This window comes from Thermobia domestica, chromosome 4 (genome assembly GCF_964235325.1).
Source record: "Thermobia domestica chromosome 4, izTheDome1.hap1.1, whole genome shotgun sequence".
In the NCBI taxonomy this organism is placed as follows: Eukaryota; Metazoa; Arthropoda; class Insecta; order Zygentoma; family Lepismatidae; genus Thermobia; species Thermobia domestica.
Window position 1 is genome coordinate 136,752,404 of NC_137457.1, and position 26,025 is coordinate 136,778,428.

The 26,025-nt window shown below is 36.7% G+C and overlaps 1 protein-coding gene across 1 annotated transcript in view; it reads right to left on the reverse strand.

The window, feature by feature from the left end:
- Window positions 1-12,837: 12,837 nt before the first annotated feature.
- Window positions 12,838-26,025, reverse strand: part of LOC145682882 (uncharacterized) — a 562,787-nt gene continuing 549,599 nt past the window's right edge. Inside the window, exon 7 of the mRNA XM_081754246.1 lies at window positions 12,838-12,966. Coding sequence (XP_081610372.1) covers window positions 12,838-12,966 — 129 coding nt within the window. The remainder of the gene's footprint in view (window positions 12,967-26,025) is intronic.

Here is a 26,025-nt window from a genome sequence, read left to right on the forward strand (position 1 = left end):
TCTCAGTTTAAATGGCAACCGATAGATTTGAAATTTTTTTTAAGAATGTCAAAGAGTGAGGTTGAAGGCATGTTGAATTGATTACAACATTGAAATTAATAAGAGAAATTTTATAGTCAAATGAAATAAGTAGAGTCGTTGGCTACTTTGTCATTTTTGTTTCCTTTTCTAAGGGGGAGAAAGAGAAGGAGTGTCCAAATTTTTCTAAAATTAGAATTAAACGCTAGAAGGGTTTCAAGGAAGGAAAGAGAATGGGAGTCCTTTAAGTCATGAATAATACTTGTCTGGATAGCAAATAAGTATTTTATAGTATATGTGTATTTTTGCTATATATATCTTGTCTTTTGTAAAGTGTAAAGTGTCTCAAAGCTATGGCAACAAAAAAGGTTGTGGTGTCACAGGGCGAGTGTGAAATCACGTGCACTCAATGCACATTAAATGAAAAAGAGAAAAGATCTCGCGCCCCGCGAAGATTAATTAGATGCACCGGTTGTGGACAAAAATGGATCCACTTTGCTTGTTCCAATTTAGATGATACTGCGGAAAATGCAGAAAAGGTGCAAACCGGCGAAATAGAAAAATATTGTGAGGACTGTGAAAAGGACCGAGGCCAAATATCTCCAGCGGAGATATCTGACCTCGACGATGAGGAAAAAAATGAAAATCACAGTGATTCTCGGGATCAGACGGCAAACCCGAAGGAAGGAATGTCATCTGGAGGGTCTGACACGTCTGCATTAATTCGCCAGATGATGGAAATGATGCATGAAAAATTCACTAACATGGAAGTTAAAATAGAACAGAATGGTGCAGATCTGAGACGTGAGAATACAGAAATGAGGCGTGAGATAAATCAGAATAGTGAAAACTTAAGGCGTGAGATAAATGAGAAGTTTGATACCTCGAAACGAGAGACCGACGCTCGATTCGAGGTATTAAACAACAAATTTGACCAGATTTGTTTAGACTTTGCTTCTTCGATTAGTAAATTGAAAGAACAAACGTCTACTGAACTGGAGCAGGTTAGATACCAGGCCCAACAGTCTACCGAGCAGCTCAGAGACGAAACAAATGAGAAACTAAACGAAATAGATGTAAGGTTTGAGGGTACAAACAAAAGATTTGGTGACATCGAACGAAAGGTTGAACAGCAGCAGGCTGAAATAAGTAAATTGAATGTTGTAATATCCGACCTATCAATAGAAACTAAACTAGAGTCGGTTGATCAAAGAATTAGTCGAATTCAAACTGAGGTAGACAGTATTAAGGGAAAGATTACTAAACTGGAAATCGTCAAGTCTGACATCTCCTATCCTTTTCCTGATAGCGATTCTATAGGGAAAAATTTCCCAGAAACGAGTAACGTCCTCCCGGGAAAGAGTCAAGTGTTGCCTGATGCACGGGACACAACCATGTATTGTCCCCCGCATCAGCCAACCTCGAAATCATGGTTGAGTAATTTCGATGTACCGATGCAGTCGAGTGTTGTGACTACAACAGTCACTAGCGTAAATGCTCACTCTACCTTTGGAATGGTACAATCTTACAGCGTGCTGCCAGGAGGGGAAAGGAGATGTGCCGGACCGTCAGTTACTGCAGTGGTGGGTCCTAAATTCGAACCTTACATGGTCAATACTAATTATAAAACCTCTCTTGGTCATATGGGAGCGTTCAGTTCAGTGACCACTCCGTCGGTGACAAATCCGGTGACAACCCCAACCGCTCAGGATAATGCGTTGATTCCACTAGATTCTTTTCCTGCCCCGTATAGTATGAGCTCTAAAGTTTCCCTCCGGGATATTGAACGTTTCCCCACTTTCGATGGGAACATTACTAACGGGTTACCTAGAGTTTTTCTGCGAAGATTGCAGCAATATCTAGACATGTACAAACTTACTGATGGAGAACGCCTACAAATAGTTGAAAAATGTTTGATCGCCGCTTCGGGCGCATGGTTTGCCTCGGTTAAATACCAAATCCGGACGTTCGGTGATTTTTTGATTCTTTTCAAAGAAGAATATTGTAATGAGCACATCGAACGACTCCAAAAAAGAAACTTACAATCACTCCGGTATGATCGCTCCAAGTATGGATCCCTCTTGGACTATGCTTGGAAAATTATCGAACTATATTATCAGATAGCTGAACATCCCTCTCAGGCCGAACTGGTAGATATTATAGTTAACGCTCTTCCACCTGATGAGTCCCGGGCCATAGCGTCCCACTTGTGCCAAACGGTGCGAGAAGTCACCTCACGGTTAGCTGCCTTGTGCGGTAAGGAAGTTGGTGGTCCACCAAAACGATACTTCGCCCGACAGGCAAAGATTCTAAAACCGACGAAGACGAAGGTAACGGCAAGTTGCCAGACAGATTTCCTGAGTTATACCCAAGCTGGATCTCGTTATCCTAGTGGGTATGGCTCAGAAAACAACAATAATGGCCGGCGACTATTTAGGAATCGGCCCATGTTCAACAATCGCCGGAGTTATCGTCCCTATGACCGTACCAACATGGAATCGAACCCGGGTAGGGGCGATAACACCAGGAGGAATTTTAACAGGACGTACGGAAGAAGGGAGAACGGTAATAGTCAGGGCAATAATAATAACAATAATAGTAACAATAATGTAAATCGACCCCAGAATTCAGTCCCTTCGCAAGTGCGTGGTAACGGTGAGCCTAGAACAATATTAAATGGCAGTGATAGACGGGAAACTGCGGACTAATGTCATCGGATATGCTAGTCGACGGGTAAAGCCTTACGAGTTGTCTCTGTCGATCTCTCAGTTAGAACTACTGTCCGTTCTGTTCCTATGTGAGCACTTTGAACAATATATAATGGGTCGTATCACGTATGTTCATACCGACAATGCAGCAGTTACTCATGCTTTCACTCAGAAGAACCTTGAACCAAGAACCACCAGGATCCTACTTAAATTACAAAAATTCGACTTAACGTTTCAGCACTGTCCAGGCCGCGAGAACCTTATCGCCGATACACTTAGTAGGTATCCGCCCGAGGTATTGCTTGAACCCGAAACCCATTATGTGCATTTCCTAACGAAAACACAATATGCTGACATCGATTTAAATCATATCAAGAAAAATCAGGAAACTGATGAATTATGTCAAACGTTCTTAAGGCGATATGAAAATAGTGGTAATCAGAGTAGAATCGCAATGCATTGTGGGTTAATGTACATAAAACCGTTGCGAGTTCAAAAATGGCTTCTAGTAATACCTCAGGCTTGTATTCACCAAATTATCAGTATTGTTCACTCCACAGGTCATTTTGGAGTTCAAAAATGTTATCGCTTTTGTCGCGCAATCTTTTATTGGAAAAATCAAAAATCTACCATAAAAAAATTTCATCCGAAACTGTATCCAATGTGCGGAAACAAAGTTCACAAACCGAACCATAGCTCAGCAAGAATATCACATAAGAGCAAATGTACCCCATGAGACTCTGGGGGTGGACCTTATCGGGAAATTACCACCTAGCCAGGGATACTATTATATTTTATCATTAATAGATATTTACTCTCGTTTTGTTACTTTTCTTCCGCTCAGAAAAGCTCATACCAAAGAAATAATAACGGTACTAGAGAGAAGATACTTTCACCTTTTACCATATCCTCAAGAATTCTTAAGTGACAGGGGACCACAGTTCCAGTCCAAACTGTGGCAGGATTTCTGTGCTAAGTATAAAATTAAACACAAGAAAACAGCTAGCTATTCTCCTCAGGGTAACAGCATAACAGAACGCAGCCATAAAGAGCTCAATAGGTTAGTTCGGTTATGGTGTAATGAAGATCAAACCACCTGGAATAGATATCTTGTAAAAATACAGGACCTTCTTAATAATTCTTATTGCTCAAGTATTGGTTGTACGCCGGCGGAACGCTTTCTGAGTTACTCTGCTGTTGACAACTACCGGAAGGTGTTCCCATGGCCAAAACAATTAGATTCCGTTGAAAATAGGTTTAAATTTACTGAGATAGATATAAATTCGCGAAACTCTAGTAAACGATCAACACATTCTGTTACTCTGGAAGAAGGTCAACTAGTAATGCTGAAATTACACAACTTATCGTCAATAATAAAACAGGAATCCGCCAAATGGATGAAAATTTTCACTGGCCCGTTTGTCGCGAAAAAATTGTTAAAAAACTGCGCTGTTTTGCATAATCTCAAAGGCGAAAGTATCGGAACTCACAATTTTCGAAATTTAAAGATTTTCAATTGTACAGAAGATAAACGTAATGAATTACTCGCGCAATACCCCAAGTAGATATAATATACTGTCCTAGTGTGACTGGTAATGTTTGAATGAGATGAATGAGTGTGTTAATTTAACAAGCATCAGTAGTTAGTATTCCCAATTAGCAAAATTTTGTTATTCTAACAAAATTTTGTTAATGGGCCGGGGAAAACTGTAATGTACCATTACAGTTGAAAGTAATGGCAATTTTTTTTACGCACCCTGTACCTAGTAATTTTTTTTTATTCAATTTCGGTTTAGCTACACAATTTATTTACTCCCTTTACTTCGAATTAAATATAATGAATCGAAAGGTTTCATTAATAACCATAATTCCCACTGTATAATATATTTATTTACATTTTGATTAAGTGTAAATCCCATTTTCTGATATATAAGTTGAAAAGTTTCCAGGTTTACCATTCTGACGTCATACCGAAACATAGTTCTGTCATTGGATATAAATTTTCTTAATTTCAGACCAATGTAGAATTTAGTCAGGTACCTAACCTTTTCCCTCACCCCCTCTCAGTAGTCCATAGTCACTTTCAGATCCGGTTATATCTGGATTTACCAAATTTCCATTCGCTTTGTAATTTCCGCGGCTAAAGTTTTCTTTCTGATTGGAGGAATTCTCCTACCTCTGGCTTTTTCGGCGCAATGTTATGAGAATAATCAAGAACGACTCTACGAGCACAGCCGTGGAAATCAACTACGCTATACTGGCTGGTAAAGACGTGGATTTCGAGTGTAAAACAGGTAAAATTTAGACTAAATGTCATCGTAAACGTCGTGTGATTAATCGGGAGCCAGGAAACCCATATTTTTGTTGAAAGATCTGCAAAACCAGGGGAAAATATCTGATTCAGGATTTCGGTTTGCAGGAAGCCATGTTTGCTGCCCAGCTATAACAGCAAAAGTGAAAGAGTGACTTTACTTTTTTTTTCTTGTTATTCCAAATTCAATTAGGGATTAGGGAAATTACGACCTGATTAGTGCATGTTGGTCGTGTATTAAGTAAATGTGAATTATTATTATTTATTTCGTAATTGCATGTATGTAGTAGGTTTAATAGTACTGTAAATAATCATAATGGCAGCTTAAGTTAGTTCAAAAGGGCTCCTATCCCCTTTTCTGAATTGAACCGGTTCTAGCGGGGGAATGGGTTAGTTATTGTTCGTTTTAGGGCCTTTTCCCCTTTCAGGGGAAGGGTCCCTACATAAACCTCCTTAAGGTGCCCCCCGGGCATCAACTTTTGGTAGTCATTATGTAAACAATTGGTCAGGTCAATTGGACCTAGTGTTTACCTTTCTCATTTTGCCCCCTCTAAATTTAATAGAGCCGACGGTATATATCAGAAGGGAGTATTTATTTTGTCAACATGCATGTAACTAATTGGTGCATGTTTGGTTTAGTTAGTTGTTTTATGTATAGTATTAGCAGTGGTGTATGTAGTTAGTAGTTTTGTGTGAGTGTGTGAATTTTCGATTTGGACAGTGTATAAATATGTGTTAATTTAGTACCACTTTCCTAACAGAAATAAACCAGAGTAAATATTAAATTTCCGATTAATGAGTACAAGTATACATTTCAGTACACGGTAAATTATGCCTCCACTACAGCGCCACAGCGTCCGGTTTCGGTACTCAATTGTTTGTTGACAATACGACATCGCATAACTTAGTGATCTAGGTTGTTGGATTTTAGTCATTTATTCAAAAATTACTTTCATTGGACATGGTTTTCGGTTCAGATGAGTATACCTTCGTATAAAATAGCATGAGATCTTACTGTACTGAAAATTTCAGCTTGCTAGGGTCAGTAGAAATTGAAATATCCGCCGAAATAAAGAATACCTATTTTCTTAATAGAAGTAAAGTCCATATGCTGTTACTGTTTGGTTCAAAATGTAGTATTAAATTCTTTTTTTCCCGTGGCTGTCGAAAATTCCATTGTTGCTTCAGTTTTATCAACAAATCAGAAATAGATTAATCATTGACAATTTAACTTTCCGTAAATACATGTATGATTTTTTTTTTAAACCTGCAAGGTAAATACAATTTGGGTGCTTCGAAATAAAGAGTACGTGGTTCGATGAATGTGATCGTGTGGTGGTTTGAGCGTGATAGATTGTGATAGTTATATATATATATTTATTACTGCGTAATGTAGATATGTGTATGGCCTGCGTGTAAAATGTACGAAATAGGGTGTTTATAAAATATTACTTCGTGCGAAAATTAGTAGATAATGAATGAACGTAATGATATGTTAATAATATGATATATAATATGAACGAGATGACGACCCCTATATTTAAATGGATAGGCCTAGTGAATTTTATATAGTGAAAATATGAATATGTTTACGAAAAAAAAAAAATCTCTCGCGTTTTGACTTCCACACCAGTGCATTCATCCAACCGAGTTTGCTACTTGAATGTAAATTATAGTTGGGAATTGTGTGTTACTTTGCATTTATGTACCTCATAATAACAGCCCCAGATCTTAAAACTTTCAATAGATAGAGTAGTATCATGTGGGAATTACTTCTAAAGGATGACAGAAATGATAATTAAGAAAACCAACTGCTATATTCTGTGATCATCGAAAAGTACAGGTTTCGGTCATTTATACCTTTAACATTCATAGCCTCTCCGAGATTTTTTTTTGTTTTTGTTGCTTACCTTATTTATTTATTGTGCAGTGTTCGTATAACTCAGTTCGGACTATCCGATTAAATTAACTGCTACTAAATGTAGCGTACCCGGACGTCGACCCCTAGTCCCCTTAAGTATTTTCATGTCTTTTCTTAGTTTAATTAGATGAGGGAAATTAACGACGTCCCAGACGGTGGCATGTCTGCGCTGGGTAGCCATCGGTGATGTTTCGGTAATTGAAATCACCGATCCAAAATTCAGTTTATTTATTTAATTTTTTTTTAATTTTGGCGAATTACTAATTAGGGATACCTTAGCTATTACTCTAATTTCATCCCTATTCTGGAATCTTCTAGTTTCCAAGAGGTCGGATTTTTTTTTTCTTGAAATTCTAAATTAGCGCCTTCTCTAACCTTCCGGACGATTTCCGGGAACCTGCTGGTTTGGGCCGGATACGGGGATCGGATTTCAATCTTACAACCAAATACTTGTGGGATTGGGATCTGATGGACACAGAACTTGCATCCTTGGCAGCAGGGCGTTCCTTGAGTCTACGTATTTGAGTAGACCACCCTTTTGGCATGTTAAGAATATTTTGGCTATGGATTTGTCGAGATAGAAATTCGACTTTGTCTTTGTAGCGTTAGTTATTTCTCACTTAAGTCTTTGGCGCCACTATTCTTCGTCTTCCTTCTTCTCTATCTCTCTCTGTCTTCATTACTTCGAGATTTTTTTTTCAAACTTTTTCAACCCCCCCCTGATTTCTGAAACTCATGAAAATGTACAATATTCCATATCACTTATTTCGATCGTATGTACTAACTGAGACATCGAGGGATGCAATTCGTGGAGGTATTGCAGCACATCTCGGGACCATTTTCGCGATATTCAATCCACCACTGGAGAAATTGATGGGAAGGTACACTATGCTTTCGGATTCCTAGAAACATTTGTTATTCATGGATCATACAAATTATATCCATTGACAACTGATTTCTGGTTTTTATTTCTATTGATTGGTCATATAGTGTGTATGTATTAGTAGTCTGGGCCCACTAGTTTCCAATAACATTGATTTTTTTTTATATACATCTATATATGTGCTTACATAGTTTTAAAAGTTACGTGCCTGGTCAATTTGTTACATTTCCACCTCTTATGTCACTAAATAACACCAACTATTTTTATATATATATATGCGGATCTTTAGTAAATTGAAAATGATTATTGATTATCGGGTTTATACATAGAAAGTACAATGTTGCAACCTTATGAGAGAAAAAAGTGAATTTTGATAGTCAGGGTTTTTGTTTTGTCTTTGAGCCAATAAAATATAAACATTCATAAAATATGAATACTTGTCGAATATGAACGGTTATGTAGAATTTAAACGTCGACAAAATACTACGATGGATATTAAAGTGAAATTTATTGTATTGAATAATATGAATATATATATATACGAGTATGTATGTAATGGGCTCGGTATTTACCCTGGTTTTGTTTAGGTTGCCATAGGTTTTTGACACCCGACCGTTACCAACTATTTGTGACATATAGTGTTACCGCGTATATTGTAATAAATTACATTTTGTTGAGTGGTTACTGATGTCTGTAACTATTAAAGTTGAATATAATGTTAAATACCGCATGTAAGTAAAACGAGTAGCAGGTCGTAAGATAAGTAAAATAACCCTAATCCTCATCCAAATTTATTCGCAAGATCAAAGTGAAATTAATAACCTACGAAACAGTGTGCCCCACCAACGAATCTTCTATCAGTAGACTCTGAAACAAATCCTTCCCCTACGATCAGAAATTTAACTATTCAGTGACTAGAATCTTTTGACTACAAGATCTATACTATAAAGAAAATTACTGGTCTTAAATTTAATGAAGAGAAATTTAGTTGATAACTTAATGTGAATACCGGAATATGGAAATATGTTCTCAATATCTGTGACTGGATTCAAAATTTTTTTTAACCTTGATAAACTTTGAAATTTTATATTGAGTGCGTCGAGTGACGAAATGAGAAATATAAATATATATGTGATATGAAGCGACTATTTGTCTATAGCTAAAACAAAAACAATTAAACACTCTCATGGACACAAACCACAGTGCGAAAAGAGAGTTGGAAAAAGGAGCTATTATCGATGTGAGAACAAAGACTCATAAAATCGTCGAAATGTCTCCTCTTGGGACAGAGACCTAATAAAATGTTACTAAAGTGTTTTTTTTTTAAGGATGATTAACCAATTATATTTTTTTTTCTTCTTTCTTTTCCGCAACGATATATATATAGATTCATTACACTGAATCCTAAATGTATTGATCTTTGAATTTTTTTTATTTTTTGTCTTTCATTTTTTTCCTTTTCCTTTTGTCAAATTCTCTTTTATGTAATGCAACTTTTAATATATATATAGGAAGATAAATGTGTTATTTGGTCTTGATAAAATTAGCGAATTTCTATGCATGTTAATGAAACATTCTTTCCATGTATTAAATTTTTTCCCGGTTATGTCCAACTAATTTTTCTTTTATTGAAATGTAATAAATGTATATAGTAATGTAGTTAGGTTAGTTTAATTTAACTAAATACAACCCGAAGTATACATTGTCCTGTATGAATGTGTGTGTGAGTGAAATGTAGGTTTAGTATTAAGTGCATCCATTATTTTGACATATATGTGTGATTTATTATAATTAATGGTAGTTATCAATTAAACTCATTGAATGTTAATACTAACTTAAGTTGGCTCTATGAAGGAAGTAAAAAGGACTGAAGTAGCCTGAACGAATGATCAGCATGGGAGAACTGTGAGAGTCAAAATCTTCTACGAATATGTAATACTCTGATTTTTTTTTTTTTTTCCTTGTGGTCGATTCTAACATGCCATCAACTTCGTCGTTTATTTTTCAAATATTGGATATTAGTGGAAATATTGAATAAACTGTAGAATTAAACTTTCTCATCTATCTCAGATCTAGATCGGGATAATTTGGTAGTTAGGGTTAAATGGATCTAGATCGGGGATGTATGGGTTAACATGTGTCTACCCTTGATCACCTTAATACCAAATATTAACCCAATAGCTATTGGAATTCGATAATTATTCACTTTTCTTTACCATATTTTTCAAAATATTCAGTAACAGCTTCCTCTTTATCACCTTCTTACTTTACCTCTTTCCTTTTCTATTTTCCTTTTCCTTTCTTCATCTTCTTCTATTTTTTAATAAAACTGAAAAGGGGGTCGTGACTGGGAATCCTAGATGTAATAAACACGGTCATGTATTTAATTATTTTATTTCATTCTCTTTAGAAGTCCGATAAAAAGTTTTCTCGTTTCGATCGAATCTAGTATGTTCAAAATTAAGAAACGGCTAATATATTCCAACGTAATTAGACATAAGCTGATAGCTTCATGAACATCCCCACCAGGGGTGAAGGGTTCCCACTTACGACTTATTCTTTTCTTCAAACAGTTTTAGACTGACAAGAAGTGACAGGATTCGTTGTTATGGAAACGGTAGTTTCTATGGCAACGACGACTTTCCCTTTTACAGAATTTTAATCTGGGCTATTCATTCCTTTATTCCTATGACGTCAAAAAACAAAACTGCAAAATAACAAGGCCCTACCATATGTTTAAGTACTCGCTCAGAGATGATAGTTTCTAATGTACCTAGGTAATGTTCGTTACAACGCAATAAATTATATCATATTCCATATTCACTTTCATACTGCATCTTTTCGTTATTAAATGACATCTAAAAATGTTTTTGTTCATAGTTTAATATTTTTTTAGTGTAGCCTTCTTAAAGTCTGATTTTCTTACTGTGTAGAGCAACAACACAGACCAAATATTGTTTCGGGGTCTCATCTTTCGTTATAGAACTGTTGTAAGCTTGAATAAGGGCAACAGCTCTTTCAGCACAATCATTTACAACAGCTAGGTTTCCAACACTTGTATTCATTTTTTGGTATACTTCATTTGTTATCCAAGATGAAGGATCTTCTTCAAGGAAAGATTTTGCCTGTTCTTCACCATCGTTCAGAAGTACATTGAAGAATATGGTGGAGCGCCTTGTAGCATAGGATTCCAGCTGAGCTGTCGTTGTAAAATTGTTCCCGTCTGCACTTCTCATATCTTTCTTCTTTTCAGGTTTGACTACCATATTGTTGGCTATCGCTTGCTTTGTTGAATCTGACACGCGGGGATAAAAAAGCGAAAGAGGAATTAGGTATTCAGACAGAAACCATAAATGCCTTTTTATCGCCGCAAATGAGGCATTATTAAATTTTTCGTTATGATATTCTTCCAGCTGACGCAAGAAGTTGAGGTCATTGAGTGGTGCTCTGTGTGCCATATTTGCCTCATACCAGTAGCGTCCATAGATGAGGGCAACGAACATACTTAATCCCTGAAATTCTTTTATCTCCTTCTCAGAAAGAGTTATTTGACTGCGAAAGAGGAAGATGTTTATTGTATATATGGTTTTGGACATCCATTTTGCATGGTGCATACTGCGAGGACTGCGGAATTTGAAAGTTGTTTCTGCTTTTCCTCCAAGGAATAAAAGGCAGAGAAGCTTGAGTTCGTTATAATCATCTCTTTGTTGCTTTTTCTCGACGGCCTTCTTGTAGTACAAAAACATCTCACTCCTAAGGTCAGCTGTACCTGCAGGGAAAATACAGTCAGGTGCGCTTTCAAATATATTATTATGTAATGAGCCCCAATTCTGCTGGAATCGTTTGAATAAACGAATTTCAGGCCCACTACTGGTCCCAAAACTGGTGCAGGTTTTGAATACTGCAGACAAGACAACTTCTAGCACATGGTATCTACAAGCAATCCAGATCAGAGTCCTACCCAAAGATTTTTCTATCAAAGCACATGCTCCAGACTGTAATCCTGTATTTGAGGCAGTTGTTTCGAAGACTAGACCTCTAATTTTGTTCGTCAGAGACCAATCATCAACAAGTTTTAAGCATGCATTTGCCTAGGCAACTTCGGTTTCAGAAGCAACCACGGGAACACCTAGAAGCTTATCCTCTCCTTTCGAGGGATCTGTAATAAGAATAGCTACCCTATCAACTTTCTCAGCTCCTTGGACAATGTTTGGCAGAAGTTTTCCTTCCCAGTGAAGAATCAAAGGACCATCAGATGAAAAACTAGCCTTTCCTTGGTGCACATAGCTTCTCTTGTTGAGCTTCTTTTGCGGCGGATAGTACTTCGAGAAAGAGCAACTTCGTCGAATGAGTGACCGAGAGATTGAACCGCAGTTGCCATCACCAATGTTGCACTTCTGTCACTGATATTGGCACGGTCGAGAGCGGTTGATACATCATGACTTATCACAGTTTTTCTTCGTTTAGAGGGAAGTGACACTTTCTGCCTATTTAATGCCTCACTGTACTTACTGAACACTACATCCTCATCTGATGATTCTGAAGTGCTTGATGAGCTCGAAGTGGGTTCTAACAGCTCGTCTGTGTTGATGTTTTCTACAATCTGACATTTTACTTTCTCCTGACGTGCTTTTTCTGCGTCGGAACGCATCCTTTTCCTTTTCTACTGGTAAGCCATTTTCCTGTCGACCGGCCCGAAACTCGATGAACGTGAATCTTCCAACTGTTGCACCATGAAGCTTTTGTCCTCTTCGTTCTTCATGAGCTGCAGGGCATCTTTTCGTGAAATATCAAAGACATCATCCAGATCTCCATGAAAAATGTCCTCTTTCATCCTATAAGAAGGATATCTTTCGTTTGATTCTTCTTCAAAGCCCTATATTCCTCATAAAGCTTTATTAGTTTCTTTACGGCATAGCACTTATCCGTCGTCGGCCCATTTGCTTTGAGCCAGAATGGAACCAGAGCCTCCATTGTAAGTTCGGTATTGAACAAGCTATTCTTCCATGTGATGGTACAGGAATTTTCTGAGCACCTGAAGTTTCGTTGGTAGAACAGCTCCTGCAATTGTGGGCTCTGGTTTTCCCAAAAGCCAGACATCACTGGAAGATCTTGTCGATGGTTTCTTTAAAGACATTGCAGAACTAATAATTACAAAAACATAATGCAGGTATTAGTCAAATGAAACTAAAAGTTAAATTTACACTATAAGTAAATATTCATATCAATCAATTGCGAATTATTGTATTCTTTTTACAAAAATACCATTATTTCACAGAGAAAAAGCGGACAAATAAATTCTTGGCACAAGGTAGATATACTATTTTAGTTCCATCACTTTGTTAATAAGTAATGGCCTCCAACGACAAAACTAGCTAAATGAACGTTACTCACACCTAGTGGACACCCATGTATTCGGATGCATAGAACGCAACCGAAGGAATCGTCGTTTCAATTTATAAACACATACAGATCTTTTATCCTTGCACGTATATATTCGTGGTTTTAAGTTAAGCAGTTAAATATTGTGCAAGATTGAGCCACCTCTAAATATAGTCCTACATTGGTGATTTTTTCCTCATGAATGCATGTGACTGGTAGGATAAAAATAACAAGTGACCCATTAGTGAAGTCAAAATTTTTGTTTTTTCAGATGTTTTTGGACCACCCTAAATATATATTCTGGTTCATACCTTTGTTCAGTAAGGGCGAATAAGAATGGGAGAGAGAATTCCCACGTTAGCTAAGGCACGATTATATAAAACATGTACTGTGTATTTCCTTTTTCGCAAGTAAATTTCTACTTTTTAAGTCAAATTTATTAATTTTATTCTAGTTGCGTTCAACGTTCTTTCAGTTTTCATTCATAAACTTCAGTATTCTCACAAATATAAACCAAAATATGTCTCAACTATGTAAAATTAAATGGCTTTCTTTGACCATTTCACGATGATCCGTATGAATTTTTTTAGACATTGCTTATACTAGATTGTGATAATTACATGTTAGCTTCAAAGTCCTTAATTAACCTTATATACGTAGTTTTCGCTTTTGAAATGAAACCTCATTTAACTCGTACTTTTACATGATTGTTTCTAGTTATGTATAAGTATATAAGAGAGACACAATGGATAATAATAGCATGCTACCATTTTCTAAATTTCGTGTAATCTTGATAAAAATGTTGACCAATACAAGTGGTTACAATGACGCTTATGAAATAAGCGTATTTGCCTACTACAGGTTTATTCCCAAAATTGAAGAATATACGTTCTTTTTAGTTAATCAGTCACACCCATTCCACCAAATAATTCCCTTTAAATCTGAAGTGGCTCTTACCATTGTGCGTACACAACTCGCTATACGTTCTTTACACATAGATATATTCAAATCTTAGCAATCAAAATGCGTTCAACTCTAAATTGATTTAAACTTATTCCTTATAATATTATTAATGTTAATATGTAAAATTAAGTAAATTAGTATATATATTGTATTACTATATATATATGTAAAATAAAGTATATTGTATATATATTAGTATATATATTAAATTAGTAAATTTATATATTGCATTTTATCACAAATGTCTGCATTTTTACTAAGCACAAATTTTACAGTATATGGTTTAAAAGTGAAAACAAATATTAATATTTGTCATTACGTATCGTACTGTTCGACTACATTTTAATTAACCCTCGAGTAGTCGCGCCGCGGTCAAAAGCACCGCAGGGAAATTATTTTTTATCGTGTGCTCACTCTGTTTGTCCGACAGACTCCACCGTCTACCTAATCTTACCTCTCACCTTCCCGAACATTCCTGCCCAATCACTCCCTTATCCGTTGTTTAGTTTAAGAACTAGTGATTATTTAGTGACTCTGCGGTGCTTTCCACCGCGCGCGACTAACCGTGTAATGTTTTTTCTCAGTGTTTCACTCTGCACGTGACCTTTGCTTTGGAGATGTTTTAAGCTTTATAAACATAAATATTATTTTAATGGATGAAACAGAGGTCGACAAAGTTAGCAAACTTATACGAAGTGTGGAAAAAGAGGAAATTAGAAATGAACGGCTTGAAAGAATGGAGGGAAATGTTAGGAATGGACTACTCGGATAAATCAGCCATGATTATCTCATGGAAGCTTTGTCTGAGAAAAATCATAACAAAAAAGATAATGTAGAAGTGAGTGAACACGAAAGTGGAAGTGAGGAGTCTGCGAGCCAGTCTGAAGATCTTAAACCCAGAAATGACCAGCGATTCCCCGAATGTAGTCAGCGCAGCAGAGGCCGAAATAAGCGACGACGAAGTGTAAAACAGTGTAAATTTGAATATAACCTACAATAATTCTACGTAGTGTTGTATAGGTGAAGTTTTAAAATAATAGGACCGTAAATTAATTCAATGTAAATTTGATTTGATTTCAATTTAGCGCCCCCTTTCAGCATCAAGGCTATGTAAGACGTAGACCTACTGCTTAACGTGGGATCCGAACAACATGAGCTCCCACCGGGAATCGAACCCGGAAGTTCCACGCCAAAAGGGCTTTCGCTAACCGCTTAGCTACGAGTGAGCTATAATTGAATGTAAAATGCGCTTTGAAGCTTTGTTTTATTGTAATGTGTATATAGTATTTATTTTACTAGTTTACTAATGCATTTCTAATTTTAGACGAACCAAAAAGTTGACAAAAACAAAAAAATCGTCATCAGAATTAGAATTTTCAATAAAACCAGTTCGTAGTTATCTATCTAAAGAAATATGTAACGAAAAAAAATAGTCCAAATAAGAAATGAAAAAGAAAACAGTACATATCTAATAGTAGGTTCCACTAATAGTTACTACTGTAAAACTTATTATAATAATAAATATTTAAATCCCTTTCAATCAGAAAATATACAAAATTACGTTTCTAATACAAGAAAAATGTTTAAAACGATATTTACAACACATTATGTTCCTGCGGTCCTTTTGACCGCGCGCGACTACTCGCGTTACTTTTTCAGCGCGACTTCTCGAGGGTTAAGGGATTGGTGTGCTTATCTGTTTCCGTGAATATTCTTATTGTTTTTGAAGTTTGGCGTTCCGATCCTATATTTCGAGAATCTAACCGTTTTCCCTATAATGCTAAAATCGGATAGCCTGACCAGGTTTTCAACTTTGCGTTCCGATCGTTAAAGCTTTTCTACTTTCCTAGAGATGTGGAGACCGATTCGTATTTTAATCGTTTTAACTACTTGAATGCGTGACGTGAGCAGATTTTTACTGTCTCTCATCCTGACTATTTTCGGTGCAATAAGGTTATTTATCGCGGAAAATGTTTTGCAATTTGCCTAAATAGTATATATTACAGTTCGGAATTTAACCATTTATGCTCATTCTGGCTGCTTCGTGTGATGTTCATGATTTTCAACATCGATGTTGTTACTGTTCTGCGGAATCTCCTACAAATGAATGGAAAGTTTACCAAATATTACTGTTTTCATATAATACACCTAAAAAAAGTACAAAGGAAATATAAAAATTCGGAAAATCTAGAACAAAGTGTATTGCATTAGTAAAAAAAGAACGTTGCATCATTTCTTCTTGGAAGAAAATATTATTGAAGGAAAAGGCCACTTACATGATGTAAAAATCAATCATAAAACGAAATAACAGCGTAACAACTTTTAATTAGTTATAAAGTAATAATAATATTTCTTCTAAGAGTAAACTGTAAGGTTTATTGAAACCTGCCCTCAGTTCCACGGTTCATATCAATAAACACAGTTAATAATTCAGTCATCTTCGCAAGCAAATCCACAGAAACAGTGACAACAAACTCCATTATACCGGTACCGGGTGAGGCATTTAAAACTGTTTTTCAGAATATCAGGAAAACTAAAAAAGTTGTAATAAAAGTTGTTTTTTCTCAAAGGGGGACATCCAATGATACCACACTCGACCCCCTACCCCCGGGGCGGGAGGGGGGTCAACTTTGAAATCTTAAATAGGAACCACCATTTTTATTCCATATTCTGATTCTCCGTGAAAAAATACGTAACTTTTGTTTCGAACATTTTTTTGTTGCGTGATAGATGGCGCTGTAATCGCCAAACTCAAAATGGCTTACAAACGAAAAATGAGGCATTTAAAACTGTTTTTCAGAATATCAGGAAAACTACAAATCGGATTTTAAAAAAGTTGGAATAAAAGTTGTTCGTCTTGCAGAGGGACATCCAATGATACCACAGTCGAACCCTCACCCCCACACCCGGCGGGCGGGAGGGGGGTCAACTTTGAAATCTTGAATAGGAACCACCAGTTTTTATTGCATATTCTGATTCTCCGTGAAAATATACGTAACTTTGGTATTGAACACTTTTTCGTTGCGTGATAGATAGCGCTGTAATGTACAAAATAAAGATGGGTTACAAACACAAGGCAAAATTAAAGTAAGTTACAAAATACACATCAGATTAGAAAAGTTAATACTTGTGATATTTTCGGAAATACTACCAAATTACACCATAGTTGATTCTCCCTCCACAATCTCATATTAGAAAGGTTATTCTAAAATCTGTAATGATAAACCGGTGTTTTATAGCAAAAACACTTGATCCTCCAGAGCTTAATACATTACCATGTCCACATTGTTAGTGTAATTTCTGTCACAGATGTCACTTAAAGAGAGATCATTTGGAAACACTTAAGGTTTGTTTTTATCAATGTATTAAAATCTAGTTTTAGCGTTTCTCAGGAACAACGACGTGGATGTAGTAATAATTTGTTCCCTTCGGGATGCTTTTTTAATATGAGTTCCCTTGCCTCTCACCATCCGAAGCAGGACGTTTGGGCGTAAGGCCGTTATGTTTTGGCTCAAAGCCGTATATCTAAATAGGTTAATCTACTTAAATGGGTTATAATTATAATGTATTTCATAACGAGAACCCGGATGTTTTCGCACTAAAAGCCTTGAAAATAGACACTAATATCACAAATACTCTGTCATAAAAAATAACTGCACAACTTAAGAAATTCAGCAAGATGAAATTTGACATCAATTTTCTAAAAAAACAAATCTTCAAAAACTAAATTTTCGTTACGTTATTACAGTATGCCCTATAGTAAACAGTCTCAGTTGCATTAAATGCTTAGGCCTAGTTTTGTACTAGTAAATATTTGTATATGCCTAATGCAGAAGGAAAAAAATCTTATGTTACATTTACCATGACATTATCATTGCATGACGGAATTATGGGCCAAACCCAGCAAGTACCGTAAGACGGGATTACTTTGCACAAGATTTAAGCCATTTTAAAGAAAATTAGTGGGAGATTTACGGGATTTGGGACTTTCAGGTTGAAACCCACCCAAGTTGCACGATTTCTTATTTTAAAAAATCTAATGTTAGTCATTCCTATGCGTGTAAGCTGAAATCCTAGTCATTAAAAAAAACGATAAAAAACGAAGTATTTGTGAGTAAAGCCTCTCTCAAACTACTTTTCTGGATCCGCCATTGTTCATAATTTATTTTTCAACAAGAAATTCATTCCAGCATCTTCCTAAATAGGAAATTTTCCTAAATTTAGAATGCAGGAGGTTCCAGTAGTAATAATTTCCTATCCAAGCTGTATTTTGGACCGGTGCAAAGTAACCTCGAGTACAGACTGAAACTCCCTTCTCCCAGTTTTACTTTTTTTATGACTTTAAAACGTTTCACATTTCAATTTCAACTATTGCATCAGTGTTCCATTGTACCCGGTAGTATTCTACGAAACTGACTTAACTTTGACGGAAAATCTTGTACGTAATATCTTTCAAATTTTGGCGGCCTTTACAGTGACTGCTTTCCATACCTGTACAACAATGAACCCTCTCGGTAATTGGAACTGATGTTAACCGCCAACATTATAGCCAAAATACAGGTAGATGTTCTATCCTACGGTACCGGTACCAGTTGAAACTTTCTGTTTTCTGTTCATTTTTTTGCCGACAGAGAACTGTGAAACTCTTCATATTTTGTGGAAAGTAACTACTGATGTGCAAAGTGTCTTACGATATTCTACAATATCAATAGTTTCAAAATTTCTGTACAACAGTACGAATTTTTCATCTGCCCGAATATACAGGGTTTGTCCGGGAAGTAATAGGACTGATTTTATTCCGCCATGACTGTACTTCGGAGCGTGCGCGCACCGACTGGATCCGGTAAAGGGCGTTCCTAGCTAACGAACGAGCGGCTGGTCAGTTGTCTCCGAGCACAGGGAAAGTCAGGACAGGCTTTTTCGCTCGACGTGTTTCTGTGCGTGGTGGAAGCCGAAAATGCAGCGTTTGTTAGAGCAGAGGTTCGCGATTAAATTCTGTGTTAAACTCGGTAAATATGCGACAGAGACGTTTGATATGATCAAGCAAGCTTACCCAGATGATGCTTTAGCAAGACGTGGTGTGTTTCGGTGGCACAAGGCCTTTTCGGAGGGCCGGGAAAAGGCCGCCGATGAAGACCGTGCTGGAAGACCTTCAACTTCGACAAACACCGACAATGTGACTCGTGTGCGCTAAGTTTTGAACTCAGACCGTCGACTAAGTATTCGTTTAATTGCCCAGATGTTAAAATTACCAAACACTGTGGTTCATGAAATTGTGACGAAGCATTTGAACATGCCGAAGGTGTGCGCGAAGATTGTCCTAAAAGTGCTCACTGACGACCAGAAATTGCGGCGAGTGGAATTGTGCGAAGAAAATTTGAACATGTGTGAAAGTGACCTCCAATTTGGAATAACGTAATCACAGGTGACGAATCATGGATCTTTGAGTATGATCCCGAGACAAAGAGGCAATCTTCCAAGTGGCACACGCCGGCGTCTCCTCGCCCAAAAAAGGGAAGAATGAGCAAATCGAAAGTGAAAACGATGCTCACTGTCTCTTTTGACATCAAAGGCATCGTCCACCATGAATTTGTTCCTCCTGGACAAACCGTCAACGCCAAGTTTTACGTGGAAGTGCTCAAGAGATTCAAACGAAGGGGCAATCGGGTCCGACCAGACATCCGAGCCGACTGGAAGCTGCACCACGACAACTCCCCGGCTCACACCGCCTTTCTTGTGAACAGCTACAAGACCAAGGTCGGCATCCCAACGCTTCCTCAGCCGCCCTACAGCCCAGATGTGCCCCCCCTGACTTCTTTTTGTTTCCTCGCCTTAAACGCCTGATGAAAGGCAAGCATTTTGGGACGACAGAGGGGATCCAAGCAGCTTGCACCGCGGCTCTCAAGGCTATTCCGGAGAATGACTTCCGTGACGCCTTCAATGCTTCGAAATCGCGCTGGCAGCGCTGCATCGACGCAGAAGGAGCCTATTTTGAAAGTTTTTAAAGAATTGTAACGATTGGCTCAATAAATGTTTTTAATCGACTCAGTCCTATTACTTTACGGACAAACCCTGTATTTTCTTCTTTCCATGGGAGGGTTTGTTCTCGAAGAATTGCCTCGTACACTAAGTTATGCTTTTTTCTGTCCTTCGAAGTGCATCAATAAACTGCCAACTCGATCAATATCGTTCCTTTATGTTAGATATATTATAAACGACAGAAGTTTAGTTTGGGGTGTCACAGGCTGCCTACAGTAAATTTTATTTGGACCACTCCTCCTATTTCAATGAATAGCTAGTGCCTATTTTTATGACATCTGAAATAACTTTCTGTTAATACAATAGTCTCAACTATCCGGCCTATCGGGCAGATCGAATTACAAAAAAAAAAAAAAAAAAAAACTACATTCAATAGATACTCACTTCCTGAAACACCCACACATAGCACTATAAAATTAATTTTTATTCCAAAAACAGCTCTTATTCATTACTTAATAAACATTTCCTATGTTTTGTAACATTCGTTTTAATAATTTATGGAAAAAGAAAATGCAAAAATGAAAATCTGTGCATTGTTGTATACATTTTAAGTCACATTTTTAAAATAACTAAACGTTAAGAAAAAAACGTTTTTTACACAAATTACATGTCCTTATTACATATATCTTAATTTGTTTCTTCCAAAACTAAATCGCATAGTACGGAGCAGGCCGGTAGCCAGCCCAAAAATGTAGGGGGACCCGGCTGAAGTTAGGAGGGACCCGTTCCAATCATATTATAGTTCATTTGCAAGCCTACCGTGAAAATTTTAGTGAGGCAGGAAAAATTTACGGGGGAACCAGCTCCCTAGACCCCCTGAATATGGGCCTGGTACGGAGATCTGATACTAGAGATGCGGATAGTCGAGAATCTGCTGCATTTATTTATTTATTTATTTATTTATTCTTACTGGTACAGATACGTTGTGCATGACGTGCAGGAACTTTGCTGTGTTCAAGATGTTATTTTTAGTTTTTGCAAAATTGTTGTGGAAGTTTTTTGAAATTTCCAGTGCTTATTTTCATATTTTAGTTCCAAAACATAACGATTCTAGTTATGAAATACAGTATTTGTAGGTAGGAAACCTATTTATATAAAAGGTGTTGTGTCCAAACATTTCGCGCCGAAGCGGCCGCACTTAAACGTCTCGCCCCCAAATGTCATGGACCCTGACCATCGAGGTGCTTGTTTCAAGGTGAGTTCTCTTGCTTCTCACCATCGTGGTGCTTGTTTTAGGAGAGTCTCCTTGTTTCTCACACATCTCCATTGTTTACTGAAACAAATGTTCGAAATTGTGCCCGTTTTCTGCAACACACATTGCAAGTGTTACATGTACAGCGAGAGTCTGACCATGGATTGCGACGCACGATCGCAGTCTTTGCTTCATAGACTGTAATTTGAATGATAAAGAATGTATCGCAGAAAATAGTCACCATTTCGAACATTTTCTTATCACTTGTCAACGGCGGTTAGGGATGGGCATGAGCAAGTTAGAGAGAGTTTTCTGTGAAACTCAACTAGACTAGAAATAGATTTCTTTAAGCTCTACTCGAAACAAACATATTTGAGCTCTACTAGGAAAATTCCCTCCAATTCGACTTGAATTCGGGTCGAGTTTCGAGTCGCGTCGACACAAAACGAGCCAAATCCTATGTGTAGTTTCAAGTACTCTCTTCAAGTATCCTACATAGACAATATAATTATTATAAATGATACTATTGCATATAATATTAATAATATTAATAATAATAATAATAATAATAATAATAATAATAATAATAATAATAATTATTATTATTATTATTATTATTATTATTATTATTATTATTATTACAACACCGTATATAAATATGAAAGATAGGCGGTTTGTGTCTCAATGCTAGAAACTAGTTGTCTTCCGACCTCGGTAGTCGTGAAGCTTAGGAAGCAAGGACATCGGGGTTTGAGATCCAGAGGAGGAAGTATTCCGACTCGAGCCAAAAACTTGAAAATTGTAAGGCGCCGGCTAAACAAGTTCAAAACTGCTCGGACCGGGCTTAGGCCTATCAACCGCTCAAACAGCTCGGCTCACATCTCATTCACTAACGAGCCGAACCGAACAATAAGCCGAGCTAACAGTTCACCCAACCGATCCTGCTCGAGTTCGACTCAATTCAACAAAACAGAGGAAATGGCTCATCCCAACCGAGCCGATGGCTCACCTCAAGCGAGCTGGCTCGAGACATCGGCTCAGTTGAGCCGAGGCGAACTAAGGTCGTTATAAAAATTGCTTGTCGTCTTGTTATCGAGACGAGACTAGAAGCGACCAGTGTCCCCTCTCGTGAGCAGCACAAAAAGTATTCCACATTACTGCTTACATCTTACATGACTTTCAATTTGCAGTCTCATATAGCCATCATTTCAAAACGAGTTAAGACCAGCTGAATGAGTGAGCTATTTATCAAACCCGATTCGATTCGCAACTCGAGTTCATAAAGAATGACTCGGCTCATAACTCATAGTTCGACTTGGCCCATCCCTAACAGTTTTTACCCATTTTGATGTTTTGAAGATCACTACGCTATCTATCACGCAAGGAAAAGAGTTTTTTAAAACAAAAGTTATGTTTTTTTACATGAAGAATGGGAATCAGGAATAAAAAACGGAGTTATTATTTAACATTTCAAAGTTGACTCCCTCCCGCCCCCAGGGCTTGGGGTAGGGGGTCGAGTGTGGTATCATTGGATGTCCCCCTTCGAGACGAACAAATTTTATTCCAACTTTTTTAAAATCCGATTTGTAGTTTTCCTAATATTCTGAAAAACAGTTTTAAATGCCTCATTTTTCTTTTGTAAGCCATTTTGATTTTTGTCGATTACAGCGCCATCTATCATTCAACGAAAAAAATGTTTGAAACAAAAGTTACGTATTTTTTCACGGAGAATCAGAATATACAATAAAAAATGGTGGTTAATATTTAAGATTTCAAAGTTGACCCCCCTCCCGCCCCCGGGGGATGGGGGTAGGGGGTCGAGTGTGGTATTATTGGATGTCCCCCTTTGAGGCGAACAACTTTTATTACAACTTTTTTAAACTCCGATTTGTGGTTTTCCAGATATTTCCAAAAACAATTTTAAGTGCCTCACCCGGTATATGCTTATACCCAACTCCGTGTGTAGTTCAAACCGTTAAGAATTGTTTTGGAAAAAATTAAAGTTTGAAAAAGGCGATCAATTTTTAATGTAAATTTTATTAAATATAGGTTGCAATAACTGAAGTCTAAATTCCGTTATATACCGGATCAACGAAACTATATAAACGGAAGGGAACGTCACAAAAATCGAAGATTGCTTGTTAGGAAGAATAAATGTTGACAGAAATCTCGATAGCTGATTCTTGAAAGCTGAATCGGTCAGTGTTTGAATTTTCGTTGTCGAAAATTATTAATCTTTACCCAGTTTTTAATAACTTAGTTGACTTTTATTGTTTATATATTAAAAACATGTTATCAAATACAACGAATGTTAGCAAAAAGTTAATAAGGATCTGTACGGAAAAGTTCATAATTTCAGAGCTAGGGCTGTCCAAAATCGCGAAAAGGCCAAATTTCGAGACACTCTATTTCGAATTCAAGAAACTGTTAATTGTGGTCCTTATAATCGTAAAGGAAGTTATGCGTACGCAGTCCAAAACTGCACATTTCATTAATATTCAATAGGAGTACTGAGTATTTCCTGCAGGATGAAATTCCCAGGCATGGCATAAACCGAATTGTTACATATGTTCTGAATTTATGATTGATCCAAAGTAGGCAGATGATAAGTCTTGATAGCAGTGAACAAGGAATTCTTTTGCGCGAAGACAGAACTGATAAGGATCCTCTGCAGCACGATCATTTGTACTCGGGAAAACGCATGCTTGGATGTTATCTTTCACGATTATAAGTGAAGAAAACCTGAAATATACACTGACTAAATATATCGCATCACAGCCTATTCTGAACAAAAATACATGGAGCTGCAGGTTCATATTACTTCCGACTTCCTTCCGAAGCATTGGATGTTCATTGTTGTCAAGATTTGCCTCCTGCCTACATTAGACCCTCCTTGAAATCGGGTTACATCTGAAAACTCTATTGAGAGCATACCTGAGAATAACACCCTGTAGGAAATACCCTGTACACCAATTGAGGATTGATTTAATATGAATTTTTGGATTGTGTATGCGTGACTTCCTTTCCACTGATAGGGGCCATCGTCCACAGATTCTGGGAGCACTAGCTCTAAATATATGCACTTTTCGCCATAGGTTCATATGAACTTTTTATCTTAGTTTGATGTGAAGAATCACCTCTTAAAATTTTTCGGCATAGTTCATTAACACCTGTATGTACTAGTATATATTATATACTATTTATTATATAGTGTATATTATATACAGTATATAGTTTATTAACAACAAGTATTCACTCACAATCAACTTATTTTACGTAATCAAGCCTGAATGCCACCTCCAATTCCGACGATTCTGTCATCTTGAAAGTCAAACAGGAAAATATGGGTAAATTATCATTCTAATTTAACTTATAAATGGTTCCTGAAATACACCTCAACGTCGGGTACCTACCTAAACAGAATTATCTACGTAGACACAACATGAAAATTTGCCCCTTGGAACCATAAACTATATAACTAATACTATAATTCGTATGAAAAGTTTAGACTTAATACCAGATGTGTAGTTTATTAAAATAAATTGAGGTACAATAAAAATAATATCTCACTTTGATCTTTATTCCAACTTGCAGAACAATATCATTAATAAAATCTCATTCTTCAAATAATTTCAATGTTCAAACGCTGGAAGATTAATGATTATACAAATCTGATTTGATGATTTTCATATTTTAAAAATGTTGTAAAGCTTAAAAATTTTGGGTTACTTTCTAAATCCCTTTTTTAAATGGTGTAAATGTTGAAACAGTCTAAATCGTACTTATTGATGCAATCCTATTTGCTGAATTTCGGGAAGATGTTCTTAACCCAATTTGATTACCGTATTATTTTGGAATGTTTTATTAATATTTTAAAAATGTTCCAAAGATTACGCTAACATTCTTTTTTATTTTCAAATTTAAAAAGAGGATAAAAATTATGTTTCAAAAACAGTCTTCCATAGAAAGATAGTGAAATCGGGCTTCGAACCAAATTGGGTTGTTATTTACCCAACATGTTACTCGAACTTAAACTTCCTCAAAAAACTATCCCTGCCCCCACCTCTGATCGAATTTTCTTACGATACATGATCAAAATTGAATATTTTTTAACTTTCTGTGCGAGTGGTCGAAAAGTTCTGAATGTTTCACAAGCTGTAGATACTATGTACTTGTAAATGTGATTTTTAAAAAAAAAATCGATACGCGCTTTTTTTTTACGTGTTGAAAGTTTCAAATGAAGTACAAATTTTTGGGGTATTGATACGCTCATTTGGTAGTTAAAAATTTTGTAATACTCTTAGGTACAACAGGTTTCATATTTTACTCGGATCATGAAAGTGATGGCAACGTTAACATAAAGAAATAAAACTGAAAACAAAGTGTTTTTCACAGTTTTAGCACAATTTTAGAGCCTTAAGTGTCAAATTTGAAACATTTGTTTGCCACAGTTCACGATTTTCCTTCTCTTCTGTCTCTTAAGCTAATGTCTTTCTTTCACTGCTTAGCTTCAATTCTGTCCAGTTAGGTCCAGAAAGGCGAAATATAAACATCTCCGTAGCAGTCCTTCCACTTCAACCCACTCTGGCAAAAACAGAACTACACACG